The following is an 18,840-nucleotide window of genomic DNA, read 5'->3' on the forward strand; positions in this document are numbered from 1 at the left end:
TTCTGTGTATTGTATTTTATTTTAAAGACATGATGGTGAGAAGGTTCCTAAGTTTGACCAGACTTCAGTTCAAGGGGTCCAGGACACACAAAGGTGGAAGAACCCCCCGGTCTACACAGTGATGACAATAACACAACAGCTGAACATGGAGGGACAGCGAGGAGCCCCCTAGGCTCCGGAGAAGCTGTCTCCTTCCTCCCGGTAGAGGCGGGGGGACGACGGGTGGTCAGATTTGGCGGCTTTTGGCAGCAGTTCTGCTCCCCTAAAAAGCAAGCCCTTTTTATTTCTGTGATTGAGCAGGGGTAGGGCTGTGGATAGAAGGAAATGAGTGATGGAGGAAGAGGCCTGATAGAAAAGAGGTCAAAGGCAAGGCCATCTTGGCTGTCAGAGCCTTCTCTGGGAGATGTCGTGCCCCCCACCTCGAATCCAAGAACACCAGCTAACAACAGCAAAAAGGTTTATTTGAAAAATTACTATGTATTGAAAATATACAGTAGAAACGCTGGCTTCCTCCTGCTCCAGATGCGAGCGCCCCGCCATCTTGGCTCATTCTACCAGGCCATGGCCCACCGTTGCCAGTCCCCTGGCGCCCTACGGTACAGTCGGGGCCAGAAGTCTCCTTCCCCCCGTCGCCCATCAGTAAGAATTAAGCAAGTCCCAGTCCTCCACGGTGAGGCAGACATACTTCTGCCTAGAGGCCGGCGAAGAGCTCGGTGCTTCCTTCTCAGGCTCCTCCAGCGCTCTCTTCTTGGTGCTCTTGAGTTCCGGGCTCACGGCTGCCTCCCGTTTCAACGATGGCCCGTGGCATTCCACGGCCTTCTCTTTATAGAACTGGAGTTTCTCGCCAGAGTTTGTATGGGAGTCTGCTAAGGGACACTTGGTAGGGGCTTCCATCCGGGGCCGTTTTCCATCTAGGTCAGAAGGAAAGACAGAGACTCAGTCTGGCATGAGAGTCTGCAGGGGCATCAAGGGCCACCCAACACGGTGCTCCAAGACCTCCAATGACAAAGAGCTCACCACCTGTCACAACAGTCAACTCCGGGAAGATGTCTCCAAGCACTATGAAGTTCCTCCATACACCGAGCAGTCATCAGCCTCCCTGTGACTTCCCCCCTCTGGGCCTCATCCCCCCCGTGCCTGCTGTTGGCCCATTCGATTTGCTGTAGAGTGTTAAGGAAGGGTCTGGGTACCCTCCAGGTTCCTCTGACACAAGACAGGTGACCACAGCCCAGGCTATCTGGACAGAAGGCGGCCAGAGGCGTCAGGCCTCGTGGACCAAACCCAGACCATGCTGGAGGCTCTGGGCTCCGCAGGCCCCACATCACCCAGAACGGGCCAGTCGTCTGGTGGGAAAGCTCCAGGGTCTAAGACGTGGGTGTGAGTCCCAGCTTGGCTACTTACTAGCTGCGGGGGCACTCTCAGGCACCCACTTAACCTGGGCCTCTGTCTCCTACATGGTTCTGGGCGATCATCTCTAGATGACCTCCCAGCTCTGACATTCTGTGACTCTGGCCTTCCTGCTGAGCAACAATCATCGACAGCTTGAACTGCTCAGAGAGCAGAGTAGAGGCAGAGCCGAGGTCAGAGATACGTACAGAAACGTGACGCCGCCGTCCGGGACTTGTCCTGGCCTGCGACGGCTCCAGAGATCACTCGCTCCCACTGCAGAACAATCTGGAACAGAGACCGCCATGGAATCCACCATCATCCCACCACAGGGGCCTGGCAGGCAGCGCCCTCCCCTCCCCTCCCCAGCCCCACCTCCACCCCTCAGCACACTCAGGGGGGCAACGGGAGCCACTCAGAAGTCTCCTGGCCTGGGAAGGCCGGCCACCCACGGGGCTCTAGGCTCCCTTTATGGAGGACAGCAAAGCTCCAGGAGGGGTGTCACTTGACAAGCCAGAGGCAGGGCTCCTGACACCAGGCCTGGTATCCGCACCAGGGAAAAGGAGAGTCAGCCCGGAGTCTTAAGATCATTTGGTTTGTCTTCCCCAGTAAAATGGAAGCTCCTGGAGGGCAGGGATTGTGCTTTTGCCTTTGCACTCCCTGGGCCTAGCACAGAGCCTGGCACCACAAAGGGCTGGTCCCCCGTTCTAGGCCTCTGACGGCTCCCATCCATCCTGGTGGCGAGCAGCCAAGTGACCAGCGGAAGAACATGAGGCCTGGGTGGGGAAGCCCGAGTTCAAATCTGGGTGCAGACACTCACTAGCTGTGTGACCCTGGCAAGTCACTCCACCTCTCAGTTTCCTCATCTGTAAAGTGGGATCAGATGGGACAATGTCTGCAAAGAGCTTAGCACAGCGCTGGCCACAGGAGGCGCTACTGAAACACCTGTTCCTGTTATAATTCCATAGCTCTGCGACCAGGTGGCAGCCACGGCGGGGGTTCACGAGCAGCAGCAGTAGCCTTGCTGCACGAGGGAGAGCGGGCCCTGAGCTCTGGCTCCGACGCCATCCTTGAGTTAGCACTGATGAAGCGCCTACTGTGCGCACAGCCCTGGGCTAAGCATGGGGGGGGGGCGGCACCAAGAAAGGTCCAGGCCATAACATTCCCTGCCCTCGAGGCGCTTCTGTCTAATGGGGGAGACAAATGACCAAACCTATTTACAAACAAGGTTCAGACAAGATAAATGGGAGGTAATTAATAGAAGGAGGTCACTAGAATGAAGGGGGCCTGGGAGGGGCTTCCTGGAGAAGGTAGGACTTTGGGGGGACTTGATGGAAGCCTCCCGAGGCAGAAGGGGGCCAAGCTGTGACTTGGATTTCAGATTTGATCCTGGAGGTCACAGGGAGCCACGAATGTTTGCTGAGGAGGGAAGGAGGGACAGGATCAGAGCCTGGAGGCAGGGAGGCCCACAGGAAGGCTCCTGCGCTAGACCAAGCAGGAGATGGTAACTGAGGGTCTGAACCAAGGTGGCTGCAGGTGAGAGGGAGGCTATCACGGGGCAGAAGTGACCTGACCACTGACCTCTGCACAGGAGGGAGGAGACAAGAGCCAGGAAGTGAGAGCCCTGGGGGGCTGGCAAGACAGTGGGCCCTCTCAAGTTAGTGGACAAGTGAGGAAAGGGGAAAGACTGAGCAGACAAAAGGCTAAGTTTGAGATGTCTATGGGAAACCAGGCCAAGATGTCTCAAAGACCTGGAGGTGGGCAAGGAGATCTGAGAGTCATCCACACAGATGTAACTGAAACCATGGGAGCCGAGGAGCTCTCCCAAAGAAGTCGCAGAAAAGCCTTGAGGGACCTCTGTTTCCCCATCTATACAATGCATGTAACACCCAAACTTCACATCGCTATGAACGATCAAACACTCGCTCCCAAAGGCTGTGCTGGGCCCTGGCAGAGATGCTAAATCCCGCTAAGACTCCCAGGCCTTGTGGCCTTTGAACACACTATGTCTGTGTTCAGACTGCTGGATGAGGTTGTCCCCCAGGGTACCTGGTCTGCCCAGCCCTCCGTCTTACAGCCGCTGTGGTCAAATTCCTTCAAAGGCACTTTGGAGTGAACGAGGCCGATGTGAGTCTGAAGCTTGTGCATGACCGCCTTCACGTCCTAGACAAGGGAGACACCGGTAAGTGTTGCATAGACTCACTGCCACCAGGGCATCAGCCAACGTTCAGATGCTCCCCCAGAGGAGGGTCATGTTCTCACCTGAAGGCCAGTCCCAGAGATATCCAGGCAGTTCAGTTTTCTAAAAGAGAAGAGGTAGCCAATTCCTGCGTCAGTGATCTCCGGATTACCTAGAAAGTGAACCACAGAACAAAATAAAACTTTGGGCCAAATGCTAATTACGAGTCCAAGAAGTACGTGAGCATACAACTAGTAAGCAAACACTTATTAAGCACCTACTGGTGCCAGGCATAAGAAGGGCCACAAAGAGCCCCTCCTCTCAAGGAGATCATGGTCTCTCGGGGCTGACGAAATGAACCTAACTAGGTGCCCAGGCGTCGGTCAGGAAAAACTGGAGATCCTGACGATCGTTAAGCTCCTCCTTCAGGCCCTGGCCCCTTCCTCACTGGCCCATTTGCTGTTCCTCGCACCCAGCACTCCCCGGTCCCTGGGATGTTCCCCATCCCCTTCACTTCCCCCAGAAATCTCTAGTTTCCTGAAAGGCTAGGCTCAGATCCTGTCTTTTTCAGGAGGCCTTTCCTGGTTCCCAGAGACTCAAACCTCCCTCTCTGAGATGGGAGATGGACTGTGGCCCATCTCTTCTGTCTTCCCTTTTAGACTATGTGCCCCTTGAGGGGAATGGCTCCCCAGGATTTGCATAGGCTGGGCATAAATGAATGCTGATTGGCCAACGCGTCTACTCTGGAATCGTGGGAAAAGAGAGAATTCTTCGCACACCTTTGCCAGCCTCTTTGGCACCCATTCAATCCCAATGATAGAATCATGAACATCGGATGGGAAACAAGTCGGGGCTGGTGGGGGCAGTGGCACCAGGAGGCCTGAGTCCCAGCTGCGACCCCTCTGGAAGCCTCAGCCTCGTCATCCGCAGTACGGGATTACTGATGCCTGCGCAGTGTACACACAGAGGTGTTGTAAGGCGGGAGCTCTGCAGGTCTAGCACAGACGGCCACACTCACCCACAGCCAGGGGATGCCTCAGCTGGGACTTAATCCAGGTTTCACAGGGTCTTAATGCCTACTGGTCCCATGGCTGGGCACGATGTGCCCAGGCAGGAAGGTCAGGTGCCAACAGGTCCAACACCCACCAAAACAGTCGCTGCTGGCCCAGCCCTGGGGGCCGGGAAGGTTTTCTTTCTGCCTGTCTCCTGAGTGGCCTCATCATCCTATGGATACATTCAGCACCCAAAGATGCTGCCAAAAACCAAGTAGAAGCCCCTGATGGCCAAGTGATGACTGGTATGTGAGCAAGATGAGAGTGTGAAGGCGAATTCAGGGAATCCTGGAATTACCTGTCTGAACAGAGGCAGGGTAAAGTAGGCAGAACCCAGAGGACAATATACACAGTGAGCAGATAAATGAAAATTCAGAGAACAAGGACTGGCCAGAAGGGAGCCTGAATGGAGGAAGACAGCTGACCCCCACAATCCTACTCTAGCAAGAAGCCAAACTGAGGTCGCAGCAAGGGCCAGTGGCCAGAAGCCCCCAGGCAGTGGGGAAGAAGGGCTCCCAGAAAAGCCAAGGCTGACACACATCATTCTCAAGGTCTTCACGGCAGGCTGCTCCAGGCGGGCATACCCTTTGCAGGGCACGCCCACGCGGTCACAGGTGTCCAGTCCCCTGTCCGGAGGTGCCACACAGGGCCTCAAGGTCGACTGCTCTGAGCCTCAGAGATGCAGCAACAAAGTCTGGAGAGAAGAATAAACCTAAGAAGATCCTGACCCTTCTCGGCAATGAATGGAAGTTCTAAACAAACTTTCGAAAACAAAGCCGAGAAAATTCTGAATTGACTGAAATTCAGCATGGTGTCTGCAATATCTGCATGTATGGGATCTCAGCACCATCGTTCACTATCGAGTTTATTTCTTATTAAAATATGCAGTTTTTGGACAACAAAGAGTACATAATTTACTCAGAGTTGGGGGATGGGGTGCTGGTCGAGGTTACCAAACAGTAAACACACATTTTCGGCACTGTTCACCTCCTAAAAGGAGACCCAAAAGGAAAAGCCCGGAATGTCACTACCACGTTGCCAGAGCTTCCACGCTGAAGAATAAATACCCTAACAACCAGAACTAGAGTCCAAGTACCAGGAACCAGGGTCAGGGTCATATAAGCCTTGTCAGCTTCTATGGTGAACAGGAGGTGATCTTGGAATAGAATCTCTTCCAAAAGGCAACAGATGGAGGCTTATGACCAAGGAAGACTTTGCCTGCAAAGCTGAGCATACTTCTACAGGGGAAAAATGGGCCTTGCACAAAACAGAAGACTTCCAAGCATTCCTGATGAAAAGACCAGAGCTGAGCTGGAATCGTGAAATGCAAAAGCAAGAGAAACCTAGAAAAGCACATTCAATGGACCAACTGGAAGGAGCAGTGAGATGATGAAGGACCGACATCCTAAAGGGGGGAGAAGAAACAGGTGTCACTTCAGAACCTTAATGTCTTCAAAGGAACCTAACAGAATTAAACAAGAAAAACAGGGGACTGAAGGGTAGATGGGATGTGTTGTAAGGGTTCTAAGAGGGGTAAGAAAAGGAAGGGTGAAGGGAAGCATCCATGGTGGAGAAAGGAGGAAGGGGGGACTTGCACCAACACTGAATGGGTGGGTGGGCCACAAGTGGGCCACAGCCAAGGGGAGGTGGAAAACCTCCACCTCAGCCTCACTTAGAAATGCAGAATGAGGGATACAAGATGAATTAGCAAACAGCAGGGATGGGGGTAGGGTCAAGAAGAAGGCCAATGTGTGGGCAGAGATTAGTCACAAGCAAAACAAACTTTCTCATCCTTGAGGAGGAAGCAGAAGACAAAAAGATCTGGAACCTAAGGGAATGTTCCTCCACCGGGTAATGGAATGAAATGTTACTGGGCTGGCAGAAAGCCCTGGAGCCTGTGCCAGGGACCTCTGCTGTGGAGCCAGGGGGACCCTCCCTACAAACTACATGAGGGATGGAGGAACTCCGGCACAGCACGGATGTGCTTGGCTCAGCCCGGCTTCTGTTACTGGGATCCTTTCTGTATTTAATTAGGGTAGCAGTAGTAGTGACAGTGAGAGGAAGGCAGGAAGGAAAGATGGAAGGAAGGAAAGAAGAGAGGAAGGAAGAGAGAGAAAGAACGAATGAGGCGGGGTGGGGGATGCACTGAAACATCTAACAAGGCTGTGAGAAGGAAGCTCAGACGGAGCAGGGCAGCTCTGAATGTAACACAGAGGAGAAGAGATTGACACGTCACCCACACAACCCTTTACACGTTCTACTTTGCCCCCATAAATGCTCTTTTCTGGTGAGGCTTAAGTTCAAAATAAAAACATCCTAATGGGTTAGTTAAAAGATGAGAGAAGGGAGCCCAGCCCGCATTGCTGTACCAGCCAAATCCCAGAGAGTGGACAATGTACACATGTCCAACCCGGGTACTTCTCTGGACTCAGGCCGGCACCCACGCACTTACAAACTTACAGGACAAGTCAAGTAAGGCCAGGTTTTCCAGTCCTCTTCTCATCACCCGAACAGGAGCCGTCATTCTCCGGACCCCAGCATCAGAGAGGCAATTGTCCTTCAGGCGGAGCTGGGTCACACTGTGGGGGTGAGGCCACAGAAACCAGAATTGACTGGGAGGCTCCACATAGACCTCCAGCTGCGCTCCACAGGGCTGCCCGACCTGCCTCCCTTGAGGGGCCCCAGCATTGGCTCATTGGGGCTGCCCCGACTCACCTCCCAACTCCCACCTCCCACCTCCCTCAAGCGGCCCCAGCATGGGCAACACAGGTGTCTGTGCCCAGCCCTCTCGGACTTCCGGCATTCTACTCTGCACACGTATGCGTTGGTTTCACTCCATAATGTCTTTGTACCTAACTACCTATCACGGCGCCCAGCACATGGCAGGCACAGAATACCAAACTGACTTTTTAAAAGTAAGATTCTCAGAAGTGATTTGTTTGGTTATTTATAACTGTTCAAACAAGGTAAAAAGTGATGCCACCTCCCCTATTTCTTGAGCCACATGAGCCCTGGAAGGCTCTGCTAGCCTAACGTGAGGGGCTCTGAGCCTGGGTCCAGGCCCAAGGATGGACAAGCTGTTCCCAGCTCCGAGATCAGGACAGCTGAGTTTGGCAAGGCCCCATGCCACACTGGCTGCAAGGTTATCAATTTTTTCCCAAAGAACTCAAAGATACTTTGCCAAAGGGGTGAACGGGAACCTGTGCCTGTAGCAGAAAGACCAGCTCCCCAAAGTATCTGTGTGTTCTGCAAGAAAAGCTGAACAGCTCTGCAGCTATGAAATGGACAGGAAGAATCAGGACCCAGAGCATCATTCTCTGCGCCCTCAGAAAGGATCGCTCCAACGACCAGCTCGGCGTGAGCAGCTAGGTAACCTAAGGCAGATCCAATTCATGTTCTTGCATTTAGTAGCAGGGGCGGAAGAGAATGGACACAGTCCAGAGAGGTTGTCAGAAAGTACCCAGTCCTCAATAAATGCCATGGGACAATGGGAAGAGCCCTGGGTTCAAATTCTGCCTCTGCTACCTGTGTGACCCTAGGCCTCAGTCTCCTCCATTGGCTCCTGAGGTCCCCTTCACCTCTGGTGGAGAAGCCTGGGAAAGACTCACTGGACTCTGGGACTTCGGTGTGGCATAGCTGGGGGTGGAGTGGCTGATAGGCCCTACCTGGACAGGGCCTCGTTGGTGAGATGCTCCAGGAGCTCGTGCTCATCCCCAAGCTTACAGCAAGAAAGATCCAAGCAGGTCAGCTCCCGGAAAGACTTGATCTCTTCAAGCTTTTCTGAAATCACCAGGTACCTGCCAAGCAGGGAGTAGTCAGTGCACCTTTCCTTAGTTCCTTCTGAAGTGTGAACCCTCTGTGCCCCAGCAGATGCCAGGCCCAAGAGGTAGGTGATTAACAGGCCTCACTGCCTGTTGTAAAGCCCCCAGCCATGGAGGTACAGAGCCTGCCCTTGGCCCTTCACCCCCACAATCCCCTGAACATGTTTCGCCTGTGGTGAGCTAGGTGGTGAAGGAGAAATTAGGGGCTGAGACAAGGCAATGCTGTCAACATTACTGAGCAGCGGCAGCTCTCCTGTGGAGAAGGCCAGGTGAGACGCCTCAGCCTCAGATGTCAAAAAGGCACCACCTCCATCCAGTGCTGGTGGTTACACATGAGGCCAACAAGAAAAAATGAAGAGGGTTCAGGTACGTGGAGGAAAAGCCTTCCTTTGCCAGCCACACCCTCTGCTGTCTAGGGACATCATCCCTGAAAAGGTGATGTGCGAGGACCAGCAGGATAGTGTTGAGGGTTTAGGCCCCTCTCACCTGGAGCCCTCTTCTGCTGCCTGTAGGACACAGCATGGCAAGGAGGTGGGACCCAGGGCTAGCTTCTTCCCTGCCCCAAACCAAGGTAAGGTGTGCTCTGCGCAGGGGCAGATAGCTCAGGGCCTGGAAGTCCCTCTTAAATGCTGAATCAGAGATGGCGGACAACAAGCTCAGCTGGGCACACAAACGAACCTTATTAGGCCAGGCATATTTTAATTGCACTGTAAGTAAAGCTGCTGTTTTCTACCTTCCAATCACAGAGTTAATGGGGATTTGGGGAATTACTTGGCAATCAAAGAAAACATGTAGCCTCTGAGAAATTAATCAAGAGATGTTTGTACTTCTGTTGGTAGAGGGCATGAGAGTGGGCTAACATGATTACGGGATATAGCAAAGTCAAGGTCAGGAACCCAGCCAGCGAGGAAAGGAAGCCCACTAGGAACTCCTGATGGCTCCCCACGAGAGGCCCAAAGAGACATCTGGGGCTGTAGAGGAGCAGATGACTGGGCAGGCCAGAGCAGCTCAGCCTCCTTCACTGGACAGCAAGCCTGGGCCACGCTGCCTCCTACACTACAAAGACCCCCTTCCCCCTTCAGTTTGGGATTTTCATGATATCGCCCCAGGCCAGAAGCACCCCAATATAGCCCCTCCTTAGAGAGCAGGGGTCAACCTCTCCTTACAGAGATAGCTGTTGAGGTCCTTCTCAGCTCTAGCTTGAGAAACCTACATTCCTAAGTCATTCTCTCCCCCCAGGGCCTCAGTCTCACCTGTAAAACGCGGGGCTGAACTAGGAAAGCAGACCTATCCAAGAAGCGAGTCTAGCCTGTGCTCCCGTGACGGGGATCTGATCTAGTCTTTATAGTTTTCGGACCCCCCACTCACCTGTTTCGAAGACAGAGTGAGCAGAGCACCAGACGCCCGTAGGCCTCCGTGAACTTCTGCAGGGCGCGCAGTCCCGCGCCGGGCTCTGTGAACTTGTGCCTGGCTTCCGCAGCAGAGAAGAGCTTCTCGGCGATCTGTTCAGGGAAGCCGATGAGGGAGTCGATGTGGTCAACGTTATCAGAGATGAAGCCCAGCACGAGGCTGAAGAGGGACTTGGCAGAGTAGCGGAGGTTCCCTTCCCTGGTGTAGGTGAAGATGAAGTGGTCTGTCTTCTCCTTCCTGGCTGCATCATCTTCCCTGTTCATGCACAGCTCCACGGAGAAACCTTTGGGAAACAACCTCAAAGGCCTTGGCTCCCGCAAGCTCCTCGTGACACCATCGAGGGCTAGGCTTACCATGTGGAGGCGGCCATTTTCCCTGACATAGATAGGAGGACCTGGGTCCGGGCAACTTCGTGATCTGAGGTAGCAAGACATTCCCCTGGCTGCACCTACAAAAAACAAGACCCAAAGGGAAGAGGCTGGACCCAAGGGAGAAGGCTAGACCCAAGGGAGGAGGCTGGTCCTAAGGGAGGAGGCTGGTCCCAAAAGAGGAGACTAGACCCAAGGGAAGAGACTGGACCCAAAGGAGGAGACTAGACCCAAGGGAAGAGGCTGGTCCCAAGAGATGAGGCTTGTCCCAAGGGAGGAGGCTGGTCCCAAAAGAGAAGACTAGACCCAAGGGAAGAGGCTGGTCCCAAGAGAGGAGGCTGATCCCAGGGGAGGAGAGAAGAATGAGACAATCATTAAACAGACACTCATTAAGCTCCAACTCTGTGCCAGGCCCTGTTCTAGGTACCAGGAGAAGTACAGAGAAGGCCTGCCCTGGAGAAATAAAAGAGACACAATCAAGTAGCACTCATTACATCCCTAACATGTGCCAGGTAATGGGGATAAGAAGATGAAAACGAAAGAGATGATTATCTCCTACAGGGAGATGATGCACTAACACGCAGATGGTTCAGTCATTTCAGTCGTGTCTGACTCTTCATGACCCCTTCTGGGGTTGTCTTGGCAGAGATACTGGAGTGGTTTGCCATTCCCTTCTCTAGCTCCTTTGACAGATAAGGAAGTTGAAGCACACAGGGTTCAGTGACTTGTCCAGGGTCACACAGCTGGTAAATGTTTGAGGCCACATTTGAACTCAGGAAGATGAGTCTTCCTGACTCCAGGCCTGGAGCTCTGTGCACTGTGTCACCACCTGGCTGCCCCAACACTATATAAACACTATGTTGATAGAACCTGGCGGTTCAGAATATGAAAAATGTCCAAAAGGAACATATGTTGAAAAGGCCTCTGAGGAAAAAACCAAAGCAACTGTCAGCCTGGGATGTGGCTCTGCCGCTGTCCGCCAGGTGACCCTGGGCAAACTCTTGGTGCCTCAGTTTCACATAAAAGGAGGGAGTCAGACTTGGGCCGGGTCTGGCCTTGGCAGCCCCTCCCAGTTTGAAATCCTATAGCTTTACAGTTTTAGCAACATCAGAAAGAGAAGTCATCTCTCAAGCCAAAACCATGGCTCCTGGATGGAGTCCAGCCTGGTTCCCATGCAAGACTGGACAAGACTCTACGTGGAGCCAAGAACCATTCTGAAGACTGAAAACCCTAAGGTTTTGTGAATAGATAAAACCCTACTTTTTTCTCCAAAGAGTCTGTCCTGGCTGCTTCTGCTAAAACAGTGTGGGGATGGGCCCTGAAAATCATAGCAAGCAGTAAGAACCCAGGCCCCAAAGAGCCAAGATCCCTTCAGCAAAGATGGATCCCTGCTGCCCACGGGAGCTAGAGACAGTCACATTTCTGCCACAAACAGGTGTGTGCATGAAAGGTGCTCCTGGGGGTGGGAGGAGGGAGGCAGCCTGGGGCAGCTTCCTAGCAGCAGCCTCTCCTGTCCTGGTCAAGGTACTCCTGTAAGGAGGGAGCTGCAGCTGCCCCTCGAGTCTGAGAGCTTGATCCTAAGGGGGGGTAGAGGGATCACAAGGGAGATGGACAGTTTAGTTCAGTCCAAGCATTTATTAACAAACTGTATATAAGGTACCGGGAGCGGTTCTAGGGATATAAGGCTGCAAACGACCCAGTCCCTGTCTTCCAGGAGACCTCACTATCTCTCTCCCAGGAGAAGGCAATGTAATCCACACCAAATGACTCCTCTTCCTCTCCAGTCTGATACCTCTCCTTCTTCCACATACATACTCTATGACCCAGGGACTCCAGCCTTCTCGCTGCTCAACACCACCTCCCAACCAGGGCCTCTGCAGAGCTTAGCACAGCGCCTGGCACACAGCAGGCACCCAACAAATGTCTGTTGATTCATCGACTGTCCCCCATTGCTCTAATGTTCTCCTGCTTACCTCTGCCTCCTGTCTCCCTTAAAGACCCAACCCAAAGCCTACCTTCTGCAGGAGTCTTCCCCTCCCTCCAGATGGCCTCCCATCTACCCCATATAAATCTCGTGTCCACACCTCTGTTGCCTGCTATCTCGACCCCACCCCCACCCCAAATGTGAGCTCCTAGAGGGTAAGAGCTGTGTTTGCCTTTCTCATATCCCCAGGCCTTGGCACAAGGTCAGCACCTGCTAACTGACCTAGAAAATTAAGAACGACACCAGGCACAGTGTGGTGGGGACAAAAGGAAGCTTTCAGTTTTGGAGGATTCCTGGAGGAGGAAAACAAGAGGCAGCCCCCGAAGTGATGGCCAAAACAGCCCTGGGCTGGGTTCCAGCATCAACTCAGCAGCACCTGGGCTCTCTGGCCCTCTTAAGTGTCCCAGGAGGGTGGGAGCCTCATGCCCCTCCCCACCTGATCCCCACCTCCCAAGGGAGTGTAGGTACACACACACACACACACACACACACACACACACACACACACGCACACGCACACGCACACGCACACGCACGCGAACACGAGAGCGCATACCAGGGGGTGGGGCTCAGGAGGAGGCCACCATGGGGACAGTGGGTAATATAAAGGAATGTTAAGAAGCCATGGGACATGGCCCAAGGAGTGCTGGGCCTGCAGTGCAATCACCGTGGCTAGCAGACCAGGCCCTGGGCTCTTTGGGGTGAGCACTGCAGAGTCTAATTCCAATCAGCAGGGGGCACTAATGGCCCAGAGAGCCAAGAACTGGAAACCCTGGAAGCGACTCAAAAGCTTGAAGGGGTTCATAGAGTCCCACTCTCCCACTTTACAGATGAGAAAGGGAAGTCCAATGTGGCTCAGCGATTTGCCCCAGGCCACCTAGGCGCTAAGGAGCAGAGCTAGGATTTGAACCCAGGTTCTCTAATCTAACACCCTGCTGATAGGGTCCTTAAAAATCCCCCATGCAAATCTGGAGGCTCAATGGTTTACCCAAGATGACTCGGGCTGAGCGAAGCTGGGTGGCACCTAAACCATGGCCTCCAAATCCAGTGCTCTTCTGCCTGCTCCATGCCCAGAAAGTCACCAAATGGTAACGGGCAGCACTGGCTTCTCTGGCTGCCCACTGCCCTGGACTCCTGTGGCTCACATGGGCCTGGCCGGCTAGGCAAGCTGCCAATCCCCTGGCAAACCCTCTACATCAGTAGAAAAAAAAGACCAACTCTTCCTTTCTTCTTACCCCAGCCCCCAAGTGCACGGCCTTTTTTAAAGAAAATAACTATTTCAGATTGCCTTTCACACTGTATTTCAATTGGTCTCCTTTGTAATGCCATGTATTTATTTTGTGCATTGGAAACTGATACTCTGAGAAGGGTCCACAGGTCTGCCCAGCCCACCTGTCTGTTCTAGGATAAAATACAGATGACTCAGCAGAAGGCGGCCAGTCTTCACACGCTCTCCTCTCCTGGCAGCGGCCCGACTCACCCTCCAGGTGCTCTGCAAGCCCAACCTTCCATCCCCCAACAGGACTGTGCTTCTTGTCCCATGCCCTGCCTGAATCACACTCCTTCCTATCTCTGCTTTCAAGTCCATTGACAAGCACTGACTAAGCACCTACTATGTGCTGGGCACTATGCCAATCTCCGGGGATACAGAGAAAGGCAAAACCCAGTCCCTGCTCTCAAGGAGCTCCCAGTCTGATGGGGGGAGACCACATGCTGACATGTCTGCACACTGTACATGGTTATATACAAACAAGATAGAGACGGGATAACCCGAGGATCATCTTGGAGAAGGCCTGGCAAACACTCCTGGCAGGCGCTAAGACTTGTAGAAACCTCTACCATGCTCAGCCCTCCCTGATCTCCCCAGCTGTTAGTACCTTCTCCCCTTCTCAAATGACTCCCAAAGAGCTGCGATCTCACCAGGAGTCTCCCCTCCAATGATCCAGGCAGCTGGGGTCCAGTGAAGAGAGCGCAGGGCCCGGGTCGGGAAGACTGGAGCTGGGGGACCCTGGCCAACTCACCTGACCTCTCTCTGGGCCTCAGTTTCTTCATCTGTAGCACTTACTTCCCAGAGTTGCTGGGAGGATCAAATTGAAATACAAATGCAAAGCACCAAAGCAATGCCAGCTACAGTTATGCTCGGTCTTGTTAATGCAGCTCAGAACCCACTCTGGGGGTCTCATCTCTGTCTTCCTGAGGTTGACCGCAGAGTCTATTCCACCTCCCGGAAGCCTGGCCTATCCCAAGGACACCAACGGAGCCCACGGGCCGGCCGGCCATCAGCTGCTCCTGGGAACGGCCCGCCTTCTTGGTTTCTTTGACCACATCCTTCATTCTTTTTCTGCCTCATCCCCAGTCTGCCCACCCCAGGCCCCCTGGCTGCTCTTGGGGTGAGCCTTGGCTTCCGTTCTTCAGAGGCTGTGCGTCCCATGACTCAAAGCCATCCGTGGTGACAGACAGAATGATAGCTGGGATGGAGGAGATGAGCCACTGTCTCAAGAAGAAGCTTGGGGTCATTAAGAGAATTTTGCTATTTCCCAAAGGCCAGCCAGGCCACTCCTGCTCAGCTCCAGGCCCAGCTCCCTGTTTATTTCAGGTGTCACACATACAGACACAGACACAGACACACACACACACACACACACACACACACACAGATCTGCACAACATGGCAACGCCCAACTTTAGATCGGAGTCTGGACACCAGGTCCCCAACCATCATGCACAGCTCTGGGGGGTACGTGTTTTTGTCCTGGTACCCCCAGCCCCTAGTTCAGTGCCTCCCAAACAGCAGGCACTGAATGAGTTTGGAAGGGAAGGAGCTTGGAGGTCTTCTCCAGCCCCTGCTACTCTGGAGCAAGCTCAACGTCCCATCCAAAGAGAAAGCAGACAAGATCCCTTAAGGAGCCCACTATTTGAAAGAAAACAGCCCTTCCTTCTCTGCCAGGTAAGGGTGGGGGCTGGGGCGGCAGGGAGAGCTCTCCAGACTCAGTCTTCCTATCTGTAAAACCAGGGGCTGGATTCAACAGCCCCTCAGCTCCCTTCTTCCAGCTCTAGTTCTATCCAGGGATGGAGGCTGCTGGGACTCACTCAGCTCCCTCCACAGGACAAGAATGGTCCACGTTGGCACCACGGTCAGAAGGGCTGCCAGCTGCAGACTCGTAGCCCAGAATTCCGGGGGCAGGGTGTCCCACTGGCCCCCCCAGAGGGCAGTCACAGCGGCGCCCCGACACCTCCAGGGTCCGGGGGCCCTCCCCAGCTCCTTGCCTTGCCTCCCTCGACCTCGAAGGCTTCTCACCACTTCGCTTTCCGGTTCCCCAGCTCCTGGGCCGCTCACTGACACTCTCCTCCCTAGGGGCCCGGTTGCTCCCCAATGGCCAGTCTGACCTCAAAGCCCGGCCTCCCTCATGCCCAGCTCGGGCCCAGCCCCTGCCTCTGTTACCAGCCTCCCACCCCGCCTCAGTTCAGGGAGGGGCCCTCCCTGCTCCCCCCAAGTCACTGGGAGTTACTTTGTATCCACCGCCAGGTACCAGGACACTCCCCATGAAGCTCCCTGAAGCCAGGGCCCACTTAGGGGTCTTTGGGTGTCGGCCTCCAGGCCTAGCACACAGTAGGTGCTTAATGAAAGGTGGCTGAAGGATGGTTAATCACACGCCAATTTTGGCGCATCTCCCCACCTCTCACAGCCCATTCCCCTCCTTTTCCCGCCCCACCCCCCCCTTTCCAAATCGCCACACCCATTCCCCTCCCCCAAGCCCTGCTCTCCCCAGCTTCTCTCAACGAACACTCGTGGACCCCCCACTATACCCCATCCCAAACCCCCACGGCGACCGTGCGGAAAGCGATGCCCCGCGGTATGGGACTCAAAGGGCCCGGGTTCAGCTCCTACCCGGGAGCCCTGCTACCCGTGTGACCTTGGCCGAGTCATTCACCCTCCCTAGGCCTCAGTCTCCCCATCTAAAACCGAGGCGGTTGGCCTCCCGCTGGCTGGGCGGGGAGCCCCGGCCCCCGGGTGCTGCGCCCCTCCCCCCTTACCTGCGCCCGGCCGCCTGGGGGGCGGCTGCTCGGACCCCCGCTCCTGCGCTCCCCCGCTCTTCCTCCCCCCCGCACCGAGGGCTCCGCCAGCTCCGGCCCCTGGCCTCCCGCCTCGGGCTCGCTCCGTCCGTCCGTCCGTCGGGCCCCGGGACCCGACCGAGGGCAAAGGAATGGGGGGAAGGCAAGGGATAGAAGGGGGGGCGCGAGCCCGGGAGCACAGGCGCGCCGACCGGGCAGGCGCGGGTCCGGGGGCGCGCGCGGACGCGGGGGCGCGGTAGGGCGCGGCAGACGCGCAGGCGTGGCAGCGGCCTGGGCGAGAAGCCGAGGACCGCGGGCAAGGGGAAGCGCGAGCACGGCCTCGGGGACGCGGGTGGGGGTAGGGCTGGGGCCCTTCGGGGACCGCGCGGGGGGCGGGGCGCGCGTGCACGCGACAGGGAGCGCTCCCTTCTCCTCCCCCCACCTTTCTCCTGCGGGCGCGCGCCCGAGGGGCCGGAGTCGAAGGCGAACTTCCCACGGGGCTTAGCGGGAGAGGGGGCAGGGCTGGCGGCGGGTGAAGGGTCGAGGCTGGGAGGGGGCGGGGACGGACAGGAGGCCGGGCGGATCGAGCTTAGGCTCCGCGGCAAGGGTCGGGACGTGAGGAAGACCGGGGTTTGGCTGGGGGCGAGCGGCGGGACCTGATGGGGCGAGTTGGACCGAGTCAGGGCGGGGAGGGGCATAAGGGAAGGCCGGCGCGGGAGCAGTGGGTGCCCGGGCATGGGAGGAGGGGCCGGAGGCCGGGAGGGGCGGAGACCGAGGCAGAAGCCCTGGATCCCTGGGCGGGAACTGGCCAGAGGGGAGGAGCGGGGGTAGGGGAGGCGGGGCGGAACGAATCGAAGGGAGGTGCGTCCCAGGGAGCGGGGAGGGGATTGGCGAGAACGGATGGGGGCGTGGCTAAGGGAGGGGCGGGGCGAAGGGAAGGAAGGTGCGTGCTGAGGGGGGCAGGGCGGACGTCGATTCCGCTGCGAAGGCGTGCCGGTGGAGCGGAGGAAGGAGATTGCGGGCGGGAGCTGGGGGCAGGGCGCAGGCCGAGGACTGCTTTGAGAGTGAGCGGGGGCGGGGAGAAGGCAGGGTGAGGTAGGCGCGTGCCTTGGATGGGCGTGGCGAACTACGTGGTGGGGGAAGGGTACCGAGAAACCGTTGAGAGCCTGGGACTGCAGAAAGGGGGTGGGGAAGGGAGGGACTAGGCGCTGAGGGGGAGGGAACGGGAGGGAGGGGGGAGGGGTCTGTAGGAGGAGTCCAATGAATGAATAAAGGTAGCATGGATTAAGTGCACACACCGTCCCCAAAGTTTTGTGCTGCTGGCCGGGGCTACAAACGGAATAGTCTCTGCCTGTAGGGAGCTCACAGTCTGATGCGGGAGACGACACGTATTGGGGGGGGGGAATCCCTTGTCACCTGCAGGTCCAGCTTTCTTGATGCTGTTACACCATTTGACAGAAGGGCCGAGGCTTTGGGAAGAGAGCCTTCCTCCCTGGGTCTTCTGTAGCTTCGTCTGCTGGGGGAAGGGCAGGGGGGGGCGGGGCGCTGAGCTGCTCTAGGGCTGCGTCTCCAGAGGTACACCTTATGAAAACACTCTAGCCCTGCCCCTCCTCCCCGGTCTCATTTAGTCAGGATCCACCCCCACCCCCACCGCCATTTGGGTTTTCTTGGCAAAGCTACCGGAGTTCTTTGCTATTTCCTTCTCCAATTCATTTTACAGATGAGGTAACTGAGGCAAATAGGGTTCAGTAACTTGCCCAGGGTCACATAGCTAGTAAGTGTCTGAGGCTGAATTTGAACTCAGGAAGAGTCATCTTCCTGACCCCAGATCCAGCACTCTCTCCACTTGGTCACCTACTCAAAAAATGAAAGTGTTATTTATCAACTTCCACCTTAGGAAACAGGTCCAGGGGACTTAAGTGACACCCCACCCCTCCCGCCCCGCCCTGCACAACGGTAGGAGATTCAAATCTAAATTCTCTGAAGCCAAAATCATGACTTTATTTTGAGGCCCTTAAAAGGAGAAATCTTGAGATCCAAAACTGTCTTTCCCCTTTCTTTGTGTCCCCAGCCCTTAGCACAGAGTCTGGCACATAGTAGGTGCTTAATGAATATTTGTTTGTTACCAAAAGGTATCCTGGTATATTAGAGTCTTGGATTTTAAATCAGAGGACCTGATAGGCCAATGCTGGTTCTGCTGACAGCCTTGTGACCTTAATAGCTAAACCTCTTTGAACCTTGGTACCTCATCTGAAAAAGGTGAGAGAGTGGATTAGAAGATCTCTAAGGTCCCTTCAGCTTGAAACCTATAACTGTTGTCACCCTCCCCTCCCCAATTAATAGAACCATAGGAAGCTCAGAGAAGCAATCATTCAAAAGTAAACTAGCTATGAATAATTATTTAATTCTTTTAAAAGGATCAAAAGGACTTTGAATCATCTGGCTCTACATCTAACTACCAGCCAGTTCAGAATCTCAGATTCCAGCAGCAAGTCAATTGAGTGGTGGTTGAATCCAGAGGTGAAGGACTCCTGAAAAGAAACTGTCTTGAGGGAGAGAGGATGGAGTTTCTCTCCTTTCCTTTCCT

General features: G+C 55.1%; 1 protein-coding gene across 2 annotated transcripts; it reads right to left on the bottom strand.

Moving 5' to 3' along the window:
- Positions 1-440: 440 nt before the first annotated feature.
- Positions 441-16,473, bottom strand: LRRC42 (leucine rich repeat containing 42). Of its 2 annotated transcripts, none has more exons than XM_036757951.1 (8): positions 16,236-16,473; positions 9,807-10,296; positions 8,283-8,414; positions 7,078-7,196; positions 3,649-3,737; positions 3,436-3,549; positions 1,596-1,674; positions 441-911 (listed from the first exon to the last, which is right to left on the bottom strand). In XM_036757951.1, the coding sequence occupies exons 2-8, from the start codon at positions 10,280-10,282 to the stop codon at positions 637-639; spliced, it is 1,284 nt and encodes a 427-aa protein (XP_036613846.1). In that variant the 5' UTR covers positions 10,283-10,296; positions 16,236-16,473; the 3' UTR covers positions 441-636. The 2 variants fall into 2 exon arrangements, with proteins under 2 accessions (XP_036613846.1, XP_036613847.1); XM_036757952.1 differs by lacking the exon at positions 16,236-16,473 and adding an exon at positions 15,499-15,537.
- Between the last annotated feature and the right edge of the window lie 2,367 nt (positions 16,474-18,840).

The sequence above is a fragment of the Trichosurus vulpecula genome, chromosome 4, assembly GCF_011100635.1.
Source record: "Trichosurus vulpecula isolate mTriVul1 chromosome 4, mTriVul1.pri, whole genome shotgun sequence".
Lineage (NCBI taxonomy): Eukaryota > Metazoa > Chordata > Mammalia > Diprotodontia > Phalangeridae > Trichosurus > Trichosurus vulpecula.

Coding starts and splice junctions, on each gene's coding strand:
- LRRC42 (XM_036757951.1), bottom strand. CDS start 10,282: ATGTCTTGCTACCTCAGATCACGAAGTTGCCCGGACCCAGGTCCTCCT. Junction 8,415..9,806: donor TCACTCTGTCTTCGAAACAG/GTGAGTGGGGGG, acceptor CCTGCTTGGCAG/GTACCTGGTGATTTCAGAAA. Junction 3,550..3,648: donor TCTCTGGGACTGGCCTTCAG/GTGAGAACATGA, acceptor TCCCTTGTCTAG/GACGTGAAGGCGGTCATGCA.